At 40.4% G+C, this 14,979-nt stretch overlaps 1 protein-coding gene across 6 annotated transcripts in view; it reads left to right on the top strand.

Moving 5' to 3' along the window:
• NAV3 (neuron navigator 3) overlaps positions 1-14,979 on the top strand; it is a 605,012-nt gene that overhangs the window by 515,916 nt on the left and 74,117 nt on the right. For all 6 annotated transcript variants that reach the window (XM_048499147.1, XM_048499145.1, XM_048499146.1 and 3 more), the window contains one exon: positions 14,584-14,722. In XM_048499147.1, coding sequence (XP_048355104.1) covers positions 14,584-14,722 — 139 coding nt within the window. The remainder of the gene's footprint in view (positions 1-14,583; positions 14,723-14,979) is intronic.

The following is a 14,979-nucleotide window of genomic DNA, read 5'->3' as shown; positions in this document are numbered from 1 at the left end:
TCAACTGGCATTGCAATCCTAAACAGAATTACACACTTCTAAATCCATTGAAATCAATTGGCTTGGAATAGCAAACTCTCCTTAGGAATATACCATTAAGTGCCCCCCCAACAAACAAACACACAAACACACACACGCACATACACACACATTCACAGTGCTTTCCATTAATTTTTGAATTGTATTTTTAGAATTAGAAATCAGGGAGCTGAAAAAAATTGGTACTCCTGATTATCCAAGTTCCAAATAGCAGTTTGGTATTTGGTCCCAGATTTTTTTAAAAATCGGGATTCCAATATTATTTGGCTCTATTTTTCAAAATGGGGAATCATTCTAAAAGGCTAGAAAAGCTGCTTTCTTGAGCAAATTTCACCAAAATTACAGCAGAGCTGCTTGTTGTGCCTGTCCTCTCAGGAGCAAACAAGAGCAAATGACACAAGAGCAAGCAAAGCAATCCCTGGCCAAGAGCCTCTCAAAGCAGATAGACCCAACAAGTCCAAAAAAACCAGTGCAGAACCAGGGAATCCTGGCAGAACCAAGGGACAATATGACAAGCTTAACACAAGAAATATACAGCCTGAGAATCTAAGAATCCAAGGCAATGTTGAAATGGAGAATTCACCTCAAACTACAAACCTGTTGTAAACAACTTGCACAAAGAACAGAATGTTGTAGGACTCATAAATCTAATTTCAGAGCAAAGATTCTAAGCCAAATCAACCTGGCATGCCAAAACCAAGTCCTGGAAAGCAGAGACTGATGACGATGCACAACAAAATTCAAGAAAAAGCATCCCCAAAGAGCATTAAAAAGCTGGCTCCCAATGTTCCTGGTTACTCCCAAATATTTCTGGATTTTTCAGGAGTCAGATAACCATACAGAATCACAAATATATCTAGAAAATACCAGTAAATTATTTATCATATCTATATTCAGACAGGATATTTTTGAATGCACATCCCTATTAGGAAGTTTTGTTTTTCCAACAGAAGGTATTAGATCTTAAACACAACAGGGATACTTAAAATTACCTACTTGCTTTATCCCTCCTTTTCTAAAATATCTACAAAGTCATGATTGCCATAGCTAGTATTGTGCTAAACTGCTGGGTTTTACAACTTCTTTGTCAGTGGGGGAGGCATGGTGGAAGAAACTGTGGCTCATTCCGCACACGCAAAATAATGCACTTTCAAGCTGCTTTCACAACTGTTTTTGCCATTCGCACGGCTTCAAAGAGCCCTGAAAGCAGCTTGAAAGTGCATTATTCTGCGTGTGCGGAATGAGCCTGTACTACTAGGTTTCTCCTGTCTGAAGCACAGATCTGACCCACAGTCTGAAGAAGCAAAAGTTTGTGTGGAGAACTATTCTGTACCAAATATATATATATATATATCTTTCTCCATTACCTTTCATACTCAGCAGATTTGTATACTTAAGTGGAAGGTGACACCCCCACCCTGTTTTAAAAAGCAGGGGGAAAAGCTTTAAAAAGTCATCTTCCTTTCATGTAAATATGGTAGGCATTTTAAGAGTTAGATTTTTGAAACTGAATCATCTTTCCTCAAAGTGAGATAAATTTCCTTTCCCCATATTATTGATGAGGCCATTCATTATTGCATACAGCCTTACCCTTCAAATCAATAATACGTTTCTTGAATTCTAACTAATCTAGCAATTTCATTGGCTAAATACCAGCAGAAAACTGGCTGTTTGCCTGTTGTTCTGACCTTTTCAAATAATAATGCTGCCGTTCTCTAGTGAGCCTTATGCTATTTCACAGTTTTTCTCTAGATGTTATTTACTTTCTTATGGTGCTTTTAAAAGGCAAAGTTATATTCAACCGTTATATTCCCTGCTGAAGTTCAAACTGACTCCATCTTGCAAAAAAAGATTCCAGATTTCTTTTTATTCCTAATTTCCCTATTTTAAGATTACGAATTATATTGATTGATCTACAAGGATGCCATAGTATTGGGGAAGATGTAGTGAACTGGTAGAAGTATATAAAAAAGAGTGATATTAGTATGAAGACAGATACAACATAGTGGAGCTGTTTGTTATAAAATGTGCTGCTAAAAGGAATAATGATAAAAGACTCCTCCACTACCTCATCCCTTCTGGCTGTTCCTCTTCTCCTTATTTTCCAGGTACTATTCAGAATAGTGCAGCAAGCAGCATGTGCCCCATAGGACTTCTTAAACTCTCCCAAGATGCAAGAGTTCAGGAAGCCTCGAGTCGCAGGACTTGTGTGGATCCCCATGTCATGTTTTAAAATCTCTAGGGAATGAGGAAAAGAAAAGCATTGGGTATTTAGCTTTTGGGCAGATACAGTGGACCCAGCTCTCTGGACAGATTAGATAGCTGGGCCAAAACTAACAACATTAGTTTCAGCAGAGATAAATGTAAGATTCTACACTTAGGCAGAAAAAATGAAATGCACGAATATAGAATGGGTGACGCCTGGCTTGACAACAATACATGTGAAAGGGATCTGGGAGTTTTAGTAGACCACAAACTGAACATGAGTCAGCAATGTGATATGGCAGCCAAGAAAGCCAATGCAATTCTGGGATGCATCAATAGTCTATAGTGTCTAGATCAAGGGAAGTAATTATACCACTCTACACTGGTCAGACCTCACCTAAAATATTGTGTGCAATTTAAGAAGGATATTGACAAGTTGGAACATGTCCAGAGGAGAGCAACCAAAATGGTAAAAGGCCCTACAAAAAGAGACTTATGGAGCTGGGGATGTTTAGTCTGGAGAAGTGAAGGTTAAGGGGGGACATGATAGCTATGTTTAAATATTTGAAGGGATGTCATGTTGAAGAGGGAGCCAGCTTGTTTTCTTCTGCCTCAGAGCCTAAGACACGGAGTAATGGATTCAAGGTGCAGGAAAAGAGATTCCACCTAAACATTTGAAAGAACTTTATGACTGTCAGGGCTGTTCAGTAGTGGAATTCACTGCCTTGGAGAGTGATGGACTCTCCTTTATAAGTTTTTAAACAGAGGCTGGATGAACGTATGTCAGAAGTGCTTTGATTGTATGTTTTCTGCATGTCAGGAGGTTGGATTAGATGGCCCTTGTACTCTCTTCCAACTCTATGATTCTATGTATGATTCTGCTCCTACTTCTATCAAGCCCTTTCAAGGAAGACAGAGTGTCCTCAGTGGTGAAATTTGGGCCTATTGCGATACAGGACACTGAACACAGACATCTACTGCTGAGAAAAAGATTATACTGCCATCACATTCTGCTCATTCAGACAGCATTACAGCCTTCTCTGAAATGTCACCTTCTTTGAAAATATAATAAACAAGAGATGTATATGCAGGCAATCAATAGTGCTGTTCCCTTGCTTATTTATTTATTTATTTATTTATTTATTTATTGTTTCGGCTTTTATACCGCCCCATCCCCAAGGGGCTCTGGGCGGTGTCCAAGGGGCTCTGGGCGGTGTTTGCTGCACTATTATCTTTAGTCTGTTCTCTTTTATGATCAAGATTTGTAAAATGCAGACAGGTAGAAAAAACTAAAATGTTTATTTTACAAAATAAAAGATTGAGATTTGGTTTGAAAACCAAATGGGCGGAGGGGTTCAACTTGATAGCCTACTGATCCGCTGTTCTAGAAAAGTACTTTCCAATAAGTGTCAAGGAAATTCTCATCTCAATGATTGCCTTTTATGGCAAAGGAATTTGCTACACTGTGCCTTTAAGAGCTTGTAGCACTAGGCCTGCAGCAAATACAGTGTTTATAATCTCAAATACTTTAAAGCAAGATTTGTGACTTGAGAGGGAGGAAATGGCCAGGAAGGATTTGTGTCCTCTTAGCTTAATTCTTCTGCAGAGGAACCTGTGAGCTGTGAGGTAACATTGTCATCTTGCTGTTTAAACAACCACATGGGAGATGAAGAATTATAAGAGGATGGGGCTTGTGGTGGATGTCCTTCTGGTTCTTTGGTACCAGTTCCCCCTCAAGAGACCCCAATGAAGGGACTGCCCACAGTTCTGATCCAACCAAATTATTCTAATTCAAAGAGCAGAATGACACTTATGAATAACTAATTGTATATAGCTGTAGCTGTGTGGAACAGTAGTGTACAGGTGAAAGAAAGGAGAATACAAGGATAAAAGGATATTGACCCTTCAATTATGCAAGTCTGTTTTAATTGCCTTGACCTGGATAGCACAGGCTAGCCTGACCTCATCCAATCTCAGAAGGTAATCAGGCTAGCCTGACCTCATCCAATCTCAGAAGGTAATCAGGGTAAGCCCTGGTTAGTACTTGGATGAGAGACCACCAAGAAAGTTCAGAGTTGCTACACAAATGCAGGCAATGGTCAGTCACCTCTGTATATCTCTTGCCTTGTAAACTGTTAGTTGATGGCACTTCCCATGGCCGTTTCCGCACGGCCAAAAGCAGCGACGCGATGACGTCGCAAATTGCGACGCATCCCAAAAAAAGCGTTCACACAGACAGGCGGAGCTGCGGGCGTCCGCAGCCCCGCAGAAATGTGACGGTTCGCACGGAAGCGCTGCGGAAGCGGCGTCTCGCGACGTTGCGCTTCATGCGGCATGCAGGCCCGACGCCATTTGTGACGACAGTTCCGCGCGGGCGGCTGTTCGCGACGCAGTAGCAAGGCGCCGACGCGCCGCTATGGGGAAAAAGAGTGGTTTTAAGCGTTTTCTGAATACACCGTCTTCTCGCCGGTTTAGCTACACGGCGACCAAGACTCCGCTGCTGCAAGCAACGCTGCTCGCTCTGACGCTTCTTTTTCCGTTGCGACGACGTCATATTTTGCCCGTGCGGAAACGGCCCATGACTGTTATTAACCAAAGGCTAAAACTGATTTAGTTCAGACTGCAAATCCTAGTGGAACCATTAATCTAAATAACTTCACACAGTTATTTATGTATATACTATTAGTTATATCTAGGAAGTCTAGATTGAATTAAGTGTTTTGGTTTCTTTGAAAAATATGCCTCGAGTTAAGGCACTAAGAGCCTCGTCAAAAGGGGGGGCAAATTTACTCATGGGGGTAGTGGTGACTCCACCTGCAGAATTGGCCTCTTGGGGGGCACTTACCCCAGCGGAGGGGCAATGCCTCCAGCATGCAGCCACTGCAGCCCTGCCAGTGCTGGGATGCCCTGCTGGACACCACAGCAGCATCCCAGGGCCCCTGCTGCCACCAGAATAGTGGGGGTGGTCTGGGGCATGGCCAGGGAAGGAGCCAACATTAGTCAGCTCCCTCTTGGTCTTTGCTGTGGCCCACACTTCAAATTTAAGCCTTCATAAAGGTGGCTTAAGTCTGTTGAGACCCATAGATGCTTCTTGGTATCAGGGAGGCTTTTTTTGCTTTGCGAGCTTCCCCAAGCCACCAGAAAGCTTCTATGGGAGCAGTGGGGTGGCCAGCCTCCTCCAGTTTGGATGGTGCTGTAAAACAGGCATTAAAATCCTCTGGCACACACTGTGGTAGACGAGCAGTTTTCCTTTTTACTTAGCCTTGAAATTACAGACATTTAGACTCTCACATCCATTTGCAACAAAGAATTAATGGTGAAATGTCCTAAATGTTGTCATCTTTTATGAGTAAAAATGAAACAATGAATTGCCTCCACTGTCCTTGAAGTGGAAATGTGGGCAGAATAAACACCTTGCCACCTGAAAGGTATGACTAAGACTCTTGTAAAACTTCACAACCAGTTTAAAACTAACAGCTTTTCCGTAGTGCAATTGAACCATTTTGCACTGTTGCTGCTGCTGTTATTAGAAGGCATCAAGCAGCCCACTACTTCATTTCTACTGACTTTCCTTCATTCCATCTTTCTGCTTCACTTCTGCATGCCCTGTAACCTTTTTGGAACTGTGAGAGAAGCATAAGCAGCAGTATTGCAGTTACCTAGTGACAGTAATTAAGCTGCTTCTCCCACACCCCTTTGGGATTAAAGCAAGATCTGATCAGCAAGTGAGTAACAGAACAAGCCCTTCTAGAATCCATACTGTTAGTTTTCAGTTACACAATGTTCACTGTTACTTGGCATGGAAATATGGTGTGTTAATTTCCTGCATATATAATTTTGTCCCTGAAATTTGTAGCAGTTAGATTTCCAGATGGTGGTCCAGCCTAGCAACCAACAGCAGACTGGGGAGGAGGAACAGTGTTATGTTATTTCCAGGTTTTCTCCTGAAGTGATGTCACACCTCTCTAGGAATTGCCAGAATTTTACGCAACTCTGACAGAGGACTGACAACACTTCTGGGGAAAATCCAGAAGTGAAATCAGTCCTCTCTAGGAAATGATAAAAACTATTTGCTTTTACCATAGAGTTTCCATCAGTTCCTAGAGATGCTTGGTGTCGCTTCCATGTTTTACCTGGAATCACACCATAGACCTAATAGTCATTTATATTGTGGCAACCCCCACTGCCACTCTGTACTTTTTTTGTCAATGTAAGGCAGATTTTCCCACCTTTTGCCTTTTTGAGTTCCTAAGGACCGAATAGTCTTTCTGGTAGCATGTAATGGTTTCAGACTATAGTTTTAATATTTTCCCACTTTAAAGTGTAGAATGCCTTTTCTTTTCAAACCAGTTTGGTGCTGGAAAACTGAGGCAGGTTCACACAAATTTAAAATAAAATTTATTGAACAAACAAAGATGGAATTATGAAGAAAATGAGGAGATGGAAATCAGGCAGGAGTAAGCTATGTGCATTCTTAGCTTTCTGTCACAGGCACTGGATTTTATTAAGCTTTCTAATTTTCTTGGATGTTATATTTCATATGAAGGTACATTTTTGTCTTGAGTTTCTCTTAGATGTTACTGACTTAGGGATTCAAAAAGGCTCTGGAGCAGAACAGGCTAGTACACTTCCTCACAGTTCACACAGCCTCTCCACTGATGGACACCCACTCTACAGAAATCTTTCTTGTGAGGTAACTTAATGCACCAGAAAGGGAATCCTCCTTTGAGTATAATTCCCCTTCTAATTGGCTTAGGAATTCTTCTTGTATCTCCCAAAGCATATATTCCTCTCAACCTTTATTTATGGTCACTGTGAAAAGTCTCTGTCACTATTCCAACTCTGCCTTGATCAATAAATAAACTTCCAGGTTTTTTTGTCTGTGTATTTCTGCTCTCAGCATATGCTGACATACACCATATTTCAGATCAGATTCACTCTGACTGAAATGCTCTCAGGGTAGATTTTCACACACGAGGGATTTGATACTAATATGCAGGAATCCAAATCCAAAAGTGTTCAATAGTTTTCCTCTCAGAGAGATACCTTCTCCCTCTGTTAGACAGCAGGTTGCTCCATCAATCAGAGCATAGGTCAGCTTACCCAATCAGAATGCTGCCCAGTTCCTATGAATTTTTTTCCCTTTGCACTCTGTGACTGCACTTCCAAACCTAGCTTTCTGTGCAGTTCCACACACACACACACACACACGTTTGTGTGTGTAATTTATTTATTTAAAAGATTTTTGCTGCCTTTCCCCCTCTCCCCTAGTCAGTGTCTTCCACCACCTGACAGAATGGTAGCAGGAAACAGGGACAGAGGATTCCCAGCCCTCACAATTGACTGGCAACTGAATGTTCATAGGATTATTAGGAGAGCCCTTATATGGACAATAATACAACACATCCCTCCTTCTCCAGTTCCAACAATTTTACTATCTTTTCTTAAGAACCTACTAATATAGATGGCATTAATTTTATTTTTCCATGGTCAGTTCTGCACAGCCTAAATAAGACATTCTAAGGACATTAAAAAGGCATCCTGGGAAGGCACTCCACACTGCTTTTTTCTCAGGAGACCTTATTTTAGCTGAAGGCATCTCTTTTGGAGAAAACTTCAAAGTGCACCTTTTCCCTCTAAGCTACCTGCAAGACATCTCCTACTTGACAATGTGGAATGCAGAGCTCAGGAGCAGAGGCGTATGGCCCTAGGGACAGGGGGTACCCTCTGTCCCTGGGCGCCACTAATCTGGTCACATGGGAGTGCAAAATTGCCCCCCCCCCATGTGGCCAGGAAGACGGCAAGGCAGCAGGAAGTCCTAAAGGGCTCAAGGCTGTGAACAACATAAAAATACAATAAATTAATCCAATATATCTCATTAAAACATCATAAAACATCATTAAAATGGTAAAACAGTAAAACCACAATTAATACTATAAAAGAAAACTATATTTGCAATTGAAAGTTTTATTCTGATTTTGTCATAAATCCAACACATTTCTCACCTTTCTATAATAAACCAGCAAGCAGAACTTTTCAAAAGCAAGCAGAACTTTAAAATGCTCCAGTTAAAGTTTATTTAACCCATTAGTTGTACCTACACTGATTTTGCAATGTATATAATAATATAGAAGAAACGGAATTGACTTTAAAAAGAAAGGACTTTTAACAGATACATTTTTCACCTTTCTGTAATGAACCAGCAAACAGAACTTTGCAAGAGCAATTAGAACTCTAAAATCCAAATCCAAATCCAAAAACCTTTATTAGGCATAAAACCAGTGCCAAGAATTTCAAATACAATAGAAAGATCATTATTGCTCAACTTGCAGTACACCGAGCAAAAACATAGCAACAGCTTCAGATATTTCCACACTAGAGCTATTTAGAAGCTTAGCCATTTTTGTTTTATCAGAGAGGAGCATAAATCCTGTTGGTAACACAGTTCTCAAATTGGTTCTGATGTTGTTGTACTTTGAACAATGGAGCAGAATATGAGAAAGTGTTACAGTTGTATCAGGACAGAATTGACAGCGACAGCTTCATCTTGTGGAATACCAGAGAATCGACCTTGAAGATGTGCGCTGATCTAGGGAAAAGAGTTATTAACCTTGCCTGGTCATGACCCATCTGCTATTGTAATTAATAAGTTGTTGCAGATATATAGCAGTGGCTAGTTTTCTTGAGGGATAATCCCAAAAAGACTATTGGAGAGTTAGAAGAGCTTTGTGCTTTGCTCAGGAGAAATTGGTACTCTTTGATCAAATAATCTAGACTTTAAGCGATGGTAAATCTGAGCTGTGAGCATTTGTAGGGCCTCCCAAGATATAGCCTCCAAGGAAAAGATCTTTTTTTCAATATGTAGCCACCATTTCAAAAGCTGAAGCTCTCTCATTTCTAACTGGGACAAACTGTTAGGGTCAGTGCAAAAACAAAGACGCAGCCAAAACTTAAAAGTTACAACCCATGCCCTTTGTTTCTAATAAATGTTGCCCTGATTCCAAAACAACAAAGAAACACCATAGGGGACATTAAATGCGGGGTGCCAAAGATCTTATAAAGCTGAAATTGATTGATGCTTTCCAATTTCTGGTGCCATGCTTGATCCAGATGGGGATACCATTACACAGCAAAGGTGCTGGGCCACCTTAGCTGCTAAAACACCTTTCAACGCTGCTGGTATGAATCTACCACCATTACTGATGTTAAAAAACTTCAGTACTGCAGCGGGTAAAGTTTTGCGTGCTTTACGGGTGTTATCTCTGTGTGTGGTCCAGGTTGACTTATGATGGAATATTATCCCAAGGTATTTGGAACAATTTAACTTATGCTCGATGTCAAGCACCTTGGAGAGACCATCTTGAAGGTCTAAAACATTGAAAAGCACCACAAGTTTAGACTTGATTGGGCTTAATGACCAAACCTGTTGTTTGAACAGTATTCACCCACACTTTAGCCTCGAAGGCATGTTTCTGAGACCAGATCTTGTTCTTGATAATAAAACTGCATCATCGGGCAATAAAGGAGAATAGACAGAGGCACACCGCTCAGATAGGGCAATGAAAGCGTTGAAACTATTCAATGTGGGCAAGATCATGTAAAAAAGATTAAATAGCATGGGTGCTAATACACACCCTTGTTTTTTACCAAATTTCCTGAGAAATCAAACTGGTATTTTGGGTGTTAAGGAACCTGATGGTGTACACCTTATCTGGCAGGTGGGATTCCCTGTAAAGAGATCTAATTAATAGGAGAAGCTCTAGGATCAATAGCGCAAGCTTCTGCAGTGCGCTTAAGCTTCATAGTAGCGACCTGTCAATAGAGTCAAAAGCCCCTTTAAAGTCAATAAAGGCTGCAAAAGATTGATTTTCCTCTACAGAGGTATTTGGATACAAGTGCTTCCAACGTCATACAGTGGTCCAGGGTAAGGGTCTTTCCTTTCGTAGAAGCTCAATCTGCTCTCTATTCCGATTGGTCTATTTGTTGAAATCCAATTCAAAAGATGGTTAAGTAAATATTTGGCATACAATTTACCTGAAACAGACAGCAGGCTGATTGGACTGTGGTTTGAGGGAGATTCACGATCACCCTTTTTAAACAATGGAATGATGGTTGCGTTAGTCCACATTGTGGGCACTTCGAGCCAGAGCTGGTCATGCACGCCAGTAGTGAATAAGGCATGGCTAACAGAGGGGACCACCAATCGGAAAAGATTTGTAAATTTCCTGCCGGGACCCCATCTGGACCTCGGAGCTTTATTAGTTTTAAGACATTAACAATTAGTGTTGTGATTTCCTCCCTCTGTTACCGGAGGCCACCTAGGAATATCATTAGATCAGAAGCTGGGGCTCAAACCCTAAGAGTATCAGGAGTTCCCATTATTGAAAAGATTACATAAAAATAGCTAAGTGCCATATTGGGGGTCAATAGTAGAGATGATAGTAGTAGAGGAACTCATTCCCTAGCAAACAAGGCACCAAAAGCCTCTAGTATCATTTTGAGCTGGCTGCCTGTATGAGATGCCTTTTTTCCATTTCTCATTGGTTTGTTTATATAGCCCTTCAGGCGAAGGACACATCGATAAATGCCTCTTCTTCAGCAGAAAAAAAATACTCAGCAGGAAAGATTATTTAAACCTTGCTGTTTAGTCCTGCAGAATATTATTCGCATTTGCTTTTTTATAAGCCTACCCTCTTCAGAAAAATATGTGACAGTAGGAGTTCCTCGCAAAGGACCTGCTGGAATCGGCGCTGCTAGAGCATCAACTAATTTCCTGGTCAGAACTTCAAACTTGCCAATACATTCAGCAGGTGAAGGAGATGATAATAGAGCATGCCTAAAGGACAGCATAAAGGGACTGTGTAATAGTGAATCTGCTTTAAATTTAGTTTCCTTATTCCAGTTAATTTTGTGCGGAGGGGATACTGGACTAATGTCATTCCTATTTGTTGATGCACAGGAAAATAGTTGCAATACAAGTGGCATATGATCGCTCCAATTAGAACTCTAACTTAAATCTTTTTTTAACCTGTAAGAAAAAAAGCTTCTCTAAGAGGTTCTAACCCAGAGTGTTTTCAGTCATTTATTCCCATTTTTATTTAGTTGTAAACAATTTAACTGTGAAAATACCGATTAAATCTATTTGGTGACCCTGAAGTTATACAGAATTTTTACACTTCAGTGGTTATCATGCTTGAAAATGACAGGTAATACATTCCACTTGCTGAGGAATGGAAGTTGAAGAATGAATCTATTGGCCTTATTAGGCATTCACCTATGAAGATAGAATAGCTGTAGCAAAATTTATAGTCTCTGTAAACTTCTAGAAGGATTCATTGTGTAGTCTGGCTTGCACAGTCTGTGGTTTCATTTTTATGTAGTCTGTCTGTGCCATCTTGAATCTGACTAGCGCTGACTCTTTATGACTCATTAGCAGCCAGGCTCAGGGTGGAACACTGAAAACAGATGATGGATTGAACTTTGTGTGGAAGCGAAGGGGGCAGACTTTGGCTGCCGATGTGCTGGTACATTACAAAAGGTTCCCTAAACAAAACATTCTAGTTATTTTCTAATCTGTCTCCCTTCATGAGCTAAATCCAATTCAGAAGGAAATTAGAGAACCAGTTATGATGTCCTTTTTCTGTCCAATTTGAATTGAAAGCTAAGTGTAGCTTTCTGTTTAAGGAGGGAGTGTGGCTACAAGGCTAGAAGTTCGAGTTGTTCCCTTTACTAAGGCTTTATAGAACAGCATCTGCATCTCATTCGTTGGCTCTTTTCACATAGTACATGGCAACTGAGGTGGAACAGGGGGCTCTGGCCCCCAATAAAGGACTTCGTTTTTGTCCAGAGTTCCTGTTCCTGTAAACAGGTGATCATATGTATTTTGGAAGTGGAGCTTTTTCTCGCAATTCTGCTGCCACTCTTTGCATGTTTACTGATGTGTTGTATGAAAAGGGTTGTTGTTGTGTTATACCTTATTAAATGACAAAACCTGCCACATCTAACATATGAAAAGTGGTATGCTTCTTTAACCTTATGGGTGCATTCACAGTTGATGCTAAGTCTGCTAATTGTGTGCAAGTCTGCTAATAGGTAAATATCCCAGTCAGTTACATATTCATTGATTCATTCTCTGTTCCCACTTCTATGGTTCTGGCCTTTTTTGAAATCTAGGCCAGAAAGACCTGTGCTATAATCTTAATATAAGGCTGTATCTTAATACTTGTGATTTTTAATAGACTAGTTTCAGCTTGTTCCTTGCTTAGTTAATGCCAAACTGCTAAAGAATTCCTAATGAATAAAAAACAGGACTAAGTTATTCAACATTCCAAAAACAAGGGGGAAATTCAGGTGATTTTGGAAACATCTGAATGCACAGTGTTCACAGAAAACTGGCTAAATCTTCAGAATATACCAAATCCAATAAATAAATAAATAAACAAGAATATAACTATTAGTACTAGCAATAGACTTTAGTTTGAGATCATTATTTTATGTCAGTTAGAGACAGTTGCTTGGGAAAATTCCTTTTTCGAGATATTCTTATTTTTCTCTTTGCATGTGGTGCTTAATTATTGACACAATACAAGAACAGTGAAAACTATCAACATTTCTTCCTTTTTAAAAAAATTCATAAAGCTGCTTTGATTTCTTGAAAACAGCAGTTGTTAAACATCCCAAAAATTATTCTGTTCCCCTCTGTGAAAGTATTTCCAATTGCCCAGCTTCGTCATGTCTGGCCACCTCACAGTGGCATATAGCTTCTTTTTATAGATGGGGAAGGGCTGCACTGTTCAAGGAACATCTGTGAGACAAGGCAGCAGCTGCTTTTGCTTACACATCAAGAAGGGTCGCAGAAAAGGCTAATGTTGTACACCCATGTGAAAAATTGCCTCTCAAAGTTTGTGCAGTGTTCATTGTAATGCAGTCTGAATGCGCCTGGAAACAGGTGGAGTTGCTCAGGCAACCGCTGTGACTGTGCAGATCATCTGACTGACTAATCTTCATTCATCAGGAAATGAAGTTTGCACTAAATTTTTACTTAATCTGTAATTTTGACACCCCCCAGAATCCAATCTTAAGTATACTATGGAATCACAGTGCTTTGGCAGAATTTACAATCTGGCCCCCATATCTCAACCCTGATAGTATCATAGATCTTACTGTGTCTTTTGTAGTCTGCTGTGGATTGGGTGCCAGAATACCTTAAAACTGAAAGACAACTGTCCACACAGACAGTCTGAAACCTATTCTGAGTGTGCTTACTGGTTAGAACATATGCATTTATTTATTTTTAAATGATTCGTAAACTGTTCTTCCTCTTGCTCAAGGTCATGAGGCAAGTTCTGTGAATGAAAGATGCTAAGACAATGAATAGCAGATTCTTCTATCTGAGCTCAAAGGAGCACACAGTTTAGATACAAGGGATTTAGATCTATGGGCTCTGTTTGCATGTGTGGTGTATAGTTTATTCATGTACTTGTCTAGATATGGTCCACTTTAAAATTGGAGTCCACACCCTGCCAAAATATTTCAGAAAGCAACCTTTGTCCCATCGCCCACACCACTTGCTTATCAAGTTTTTAGATGAAGATATCCTTCATTTTAGGCTGGATTTGGGATCTGTTAAGTGTTTTGATGAGTCTGAAAGGAATGCTGAGATCCAAGTTAGGTAAAACTAGATGCCAAAACAGGATGATGGCGAAGGCTGTAGAAAAGCACCACATAAGCCTGGCAGGCTGCAGCTTGGGCATGCCAGCTGCCATCATGGAATGGATTTGGGCCAAGAAGCCCTATCCTTTTGCTCCTGTTTGACTTGTATGTTTCTCAGCCTACAAAGTCCCCTGCAGACATTTGTTCATTGGAGAGCAAACAGTAGAGAAACTGCAGATTTACTCACCATGTAAAGCAAGAATTGGCCTTTGCAGACACGGGAGAGATTTCCTTTGTGTTTCTGGGAAATCCATAGAAAGAGCTTGAAGCTGAAAATAAAGCTGAGGCCAGCAATTCAGGTAGGTTTAATGAATTTCCCTTGGCAGGGTGCAGAATGTGCTTGCAATGAACCGTGAAGCAGTCTGCACTAATGCTTCTCACCAGGCTTACCGAAAATTAAAATTACATTTTTTTAAAGGACCTTCTGGCTAACTGAGCTTCTAGTGAGCTTCTAGGTATAAGTGAATAGTTAATCTCAAACATCTGAAAAATAATATTCATTATGTGCTATTAAGTATGGTTTCATTTTTTCCCTAAGCTCACTGATAAACAATTCCTGATTTCTCTCCATGATGTGAATGGATGAAATGGTTATCCCTTTGGAGTTTTGTTTTTTTCCCCCCACAGTTGGGATGACAGCAGTTCTGTTAGCAGTGGTCTCAGTGATACCTTGGATAATATCAGCACAGATGATCTCAACACCACTTCTTCAGTCAGCTCCTACTCTAATATTACTGCCTCTTCAAGAAAGAATACACAAGCTCAGGTAACTGTTCTCATTGTTTCCTTCTTGCTAGCAGAAGTATAGCGATGGGCCTAGGAAACTTGTGGGGTTTTTCCTTTATTTCCCGCTTTGGTTTGCTTGTTTTACATTGTAGCAATTATGATTCTTCTAAGTCACAGGTGTCAAACTCACAGCCCTCCAGATGTTATGGACTACAGTTCCCATCATCCCCTGCCAGCATCCTGCGAGTTTGACACGTATGTTCTAAGTGCACCAAATGCACACAAACGTGCAGCTAT

The sequence above is a fragment of the Sphaerodactylus townsendi genome, linkage group LG06 (assembly GCF_021028975.2).
Source record: "Sphaerodactylus townsendi isolate TG3544 linkage group LG06, MPM_Stown_v2.3, whole genome shotgun sequence".
NCBI lineage: Eukaryota > Metazoa > Chordata > Lepidosauria > Squamata > Sphaerodactylidae > Sphaerodactylus > Sphaerodactylus townsendi.
This window is presented reverse-complemented; position numbering and strand designations above follow the sequence as displayed.